The following is a 3,647-nucleotide window of genomic DNA, read 5'->3' on the forward strand; positions in this document are numbered from 1 at the left end:
GTCTATAGGGGGCGCTGTGTGCAGTACTGGAGTGTGTCTATAGGGGGCACTGTGTGCAGTACTGGGGTGTGTCTATAGGGGGCGCTGTGTGCAGTACTGGAGTGTGTCTATAGGGGGCGCTGTGTTCAGTACTGGAGTGTGTCTATAGGGGACGCTGTGTGCAATACTGGCGTGTGTCTATAGGGGGCGCTGTGTGCAGTACTGGAGTGTGTCTATAGGGGGCGCTGTGTGCAGTACTGGAGTGTGTCTATAGGGGGCGCTGTGTGCAGTACTGGAGTGTGTCTATAGGGGGCGCTGTGTGCAATACTGGCGTGTGTCTATAGGGGCGCTGTGTGCAGTACTGGAGTGTGTCTATAGGGGGCGCTGTGTGCAGTACTGGAGTGTGTCTATAGGGGGCGCTGTGTGCAGTACTGGAGTGTGTCTATAGGGGGCGTTGTGTGCAGTACTGGAGTGTGTCTATAGGGGGCGTTGTGTGCAGTACTGTGGTGTGTCTATAGGGGCGCTGTGTGCAGTACTGGAGTGTGTCTATAGGGGGCGCTGTGTGCAGTACTGGAGTGTGTCTATAGGGGGCGTTGTGTGCAGTACTGTGGTGTGTCTATAGGGGGCGTTGTGTGCAGTACTGGAGTGTGTCTATAGGGGGCGTTGTGTGCAGTACTGTGGTGTGTCTATAGGGGCGCTGTGTGCAGTACTGGAGTGTGTCTATAGGGGGCGCTGTGTGCAGTACTGGAGTGTGTCTATAGGGGGCGCTGTGTGCAATACTGGCGTGTGTCTATAGGGGGCGCTGTGTGCAGTACTGGAGTGTGTCTATAGGGGGCGCTGTGTGCAGTACTGGAGTGTGTCTATAGGGGGCGTTGTGTGCAGTACTGGAGTGTGTCTATAGGGGGCGTTGTGTGCAGTACTGTGGTGTGTCTATAGGGGGCGTTGTGTGCAGTACTGTGGTGTGTATATATAGACAGTAAAAGAAATGGACAGAGCTATCCCATTGACTTCAACGGCGGAAAGCAAGGGGGTAATCTAGCGCTCGGTAGTGTCCGTGACGTCACCCATAGGATTCTGATAAGCCGTTCTGAAGCTTAAAGTAGGGTCGAGCTGGGCGTTGCCATCTTGTGAGTGAGTCGTCGCGTGTCACTCCCGGATAACAGAAAATGGGCAAAAAGGCGGGATGTGCGCTGAGCTGAGGTGACGCAATAACTATAGACGGCAGATAAATGGCTATCCACTTGTAACCACGCCCTTAATTATGCAGAACTTTAAGGCTTTATATAACGTAAACGAATGAGTTATAAAAAAATTCACCCCCCTCAGAGTTGTCATGAAGATCAAAATTAGCCTTAAAAGCCAAAACCACAATTTGTACCAGGCTGTAAACATGTTTTTTTCTGCTTTAAAGTTGAGATTTTTAACATGGGGCTCAATGAGATTCTGCTCCCTTCTGGAGCCTGTCCCTAGTGGCCAGTTGAGGAATTGCAGTTTATATTACTTCCGTATTGGCTTCAAGAGAGATCGCGGGAGGTTGCCGCTTGGTTCCACCCCTAGGGGCTGCCATTGCTAACCAAGCCATCACCTGCTGTTAGCATCCCATTGACTCCCATTCATTTTTGAGTCACTTTGACAGTGAATAACTTTACATCTGAGACGTTTAAAGACTCCATTTGTCCATTGTTTATTTCTAAAGAAACACGACAATGTATAAAAGGCTCCATTACCTTGTATCTTACACTATCACCCCGCAGGAGCTGTTTTTGTAAAAATAGGCTAACGATTGCGTCATAACCAACGCGACTCTGTCGCACAGTTGAGAAATTACCGTATAGACCTGAGGAGACGCTCGCAGGCAATCTTTACTGTCTATGAGGCCGTCGGGGGAACGAGGAGACATAAAGTCTGATAAAGTCAAGGAGGAAGAATGGGGAGAAGCCCATAGTGAGCCAAAATCAACGGGAGAAAATATTCAAACAACGTGATTCAGCTTTCGCTTTCCACATCTACTAGAAGACTCACAGCTGTCCGACAGGAGGCTCACGTCACATCTACGTCCTCAAGCTCAGTCTGAGCCGGCGCAGTTCGCTCAGCCATCAGGAAGTGAGTGCCCCTAGGTTGACTTCATTCTTTTGCCGTTGACGTCAATGGGAACGCTCTGTCCATTTCTTTTACTGTCTATGGCGGAAAGTGATGTTAGTAAGGAGCACTCACTTCCTGATGGCTGAGCGAACTGCGCCGGCTCAGACTGAGCTTGAGGACGTAGATGTGACGTGAGCCTCCTGTCTGACAGCTGTAGGTCTTCTAGTAGATGTGGAAAGTGAAAGCTGAATCACGTTGTTTGAATATTTTCTCCCGTTGCTTTTGGCTCACTATGGGCTTCTCAACATTCTTACCCCTTGACTTTATCAGAGTTATTCACTGTCAAAGTGACTCAAAAATGAATGGGAGTCAATGGGATGCTAACAGCAGGTGATGGCTTGGTCCAAGCAATGGCCGCCCCTAGGGGTGGAACGCTTTCCGAGCGCTAGATTACCCCCTTGGTGTCTATAGGGTGCAGTACTGGAGTGTGTATAGGGTGCAGTACTGGAGTGTGTATAGGGTGCAGTACTGGAGTGTGTATAGGGTGCAGTACTGGAGTGTGTCTATAGGGGGCGCTGCGGTGGAGTACTGGAGTGTGTCTATAGGGGCGCTGTGTGCAGTACTGGAGTGTGTCTATAGGGGGCGCTGCGGTGCAGTACTGGAGTGTGTCTATAGGGGCGCTGTGTGCAGTACTGGAGTGTGTCTATAGGGGGCGCTGCGGTGCAGTACTGTGTGGTGGGTGTTTCCGGTGACTGAAGCGCAGCTGCTGGTTTAGGCCTCGGTGCTGCTGAACTGAAAGCGACACGGAACCGCGTGGACTCGGATTAAGTTAGGCAGGAATTCAGTCAGTAATCGTTCTTTAAGGTGAATTATAATTGTTGGTAATAAGCATAAGAGACTTTAATCAGCAGCACAATGTCTCGGTACATGAGACCGCCGAACAGCTCACTGTTTGTGCGGAATATTTCCGACGAGTCCCGGTGAGTGAAACTTTTCCATCGACGCTTTTACAAGATCTCATGTCTCCGTTACATGTTCATTAATTCAGCTGATGTCTAAACGTGTTTAAGCACGTCATTATCTCCTCTATAATCGCGCATATCCAGTGCTTGAAGAAAGGCGCTTTGTTGTGGTTGCCGCGTGAATGTTGGCGTGAGCGCGCACAGCTCACGCGCTTTATTAATATTAATATCTTCATTATCTTTATCCCCAGTTAGTCCTGTGCGTCTTCACTATTACCTGTTTTCTCAGCTCGTGAACTGTAATGGTTTGGTAAATGTGCACTTTATAATGATATGGTCGAGATTAACCAATGTGAACATATTTTCATATTCCGATGTTAAAGCTTGTTTGTTTATTAACCCTTCTGTAATGAAAGCTGTTCGGTTTGCGACTTTTGTATCTGCATTAATGAACTGTAATGAGCGGGAAACTCGTGAAGTGTGTGTGTGTGTGTGTCCTGAACACTAACTAGGGCTTTAGAGGGATATTCTGGGACAGTATCTGTGGCGAAATGTTTATGAACATTAATTTTTAGCCTCTTTTTTTATTGGGTTATAAAATGGAGATGATTGGGGCAAACTGGT

General features: G+C 48.5%; 1 protein-coding gene across 3 annotated transcripts in view; it reads left to right on the forward strand.

Moving 5' to 3' along the window:
- The first annotated feature begins 2,785 nt into the window (after window positions 1-2,785).
- The window catches only part of srsf10b (serine and arginine rich splicing factor 10b), a 13,469-nt gene continuing 12,607 nt past the window's right edge, over window positions 2,786-3,647 (forward strand). The window contains exon 1 of one of the 3 annotated variants that reach the window (XM_067425718.1): window positions 2,786-3,041. Coding sequence is in view for 2 of the 3 variants with exons in the window: in XM_067425717.1 (XP_067281818.1) it covers window positions 2,977-3,041 (65 nt within the window). In the remaining variant the exon portion in view is untranslated. The remainder of the gene's footprint in view (window positions 3,042-3,647) is intronic. The other 2 variants (XM_067425717.1, XM_067425716.1) reach the window with 2 other exon arrangements.

Source organism: Pseudorasbora parva, chromosome 19 (assembly GCF_024679245.1).
Source record: "Pseudorasbora parva isolate DD20220531a chromosome 19, ASM2467924v1, whole genome shotgun sequence".
In the NCBI taxonomy this organism is placed as follows: Eukaryota; Metazoa; Chordata; class Actinopteri; order Cypriniformes; family Gobionidae; genus Pseudorasbora; species Pseudorasbora parva.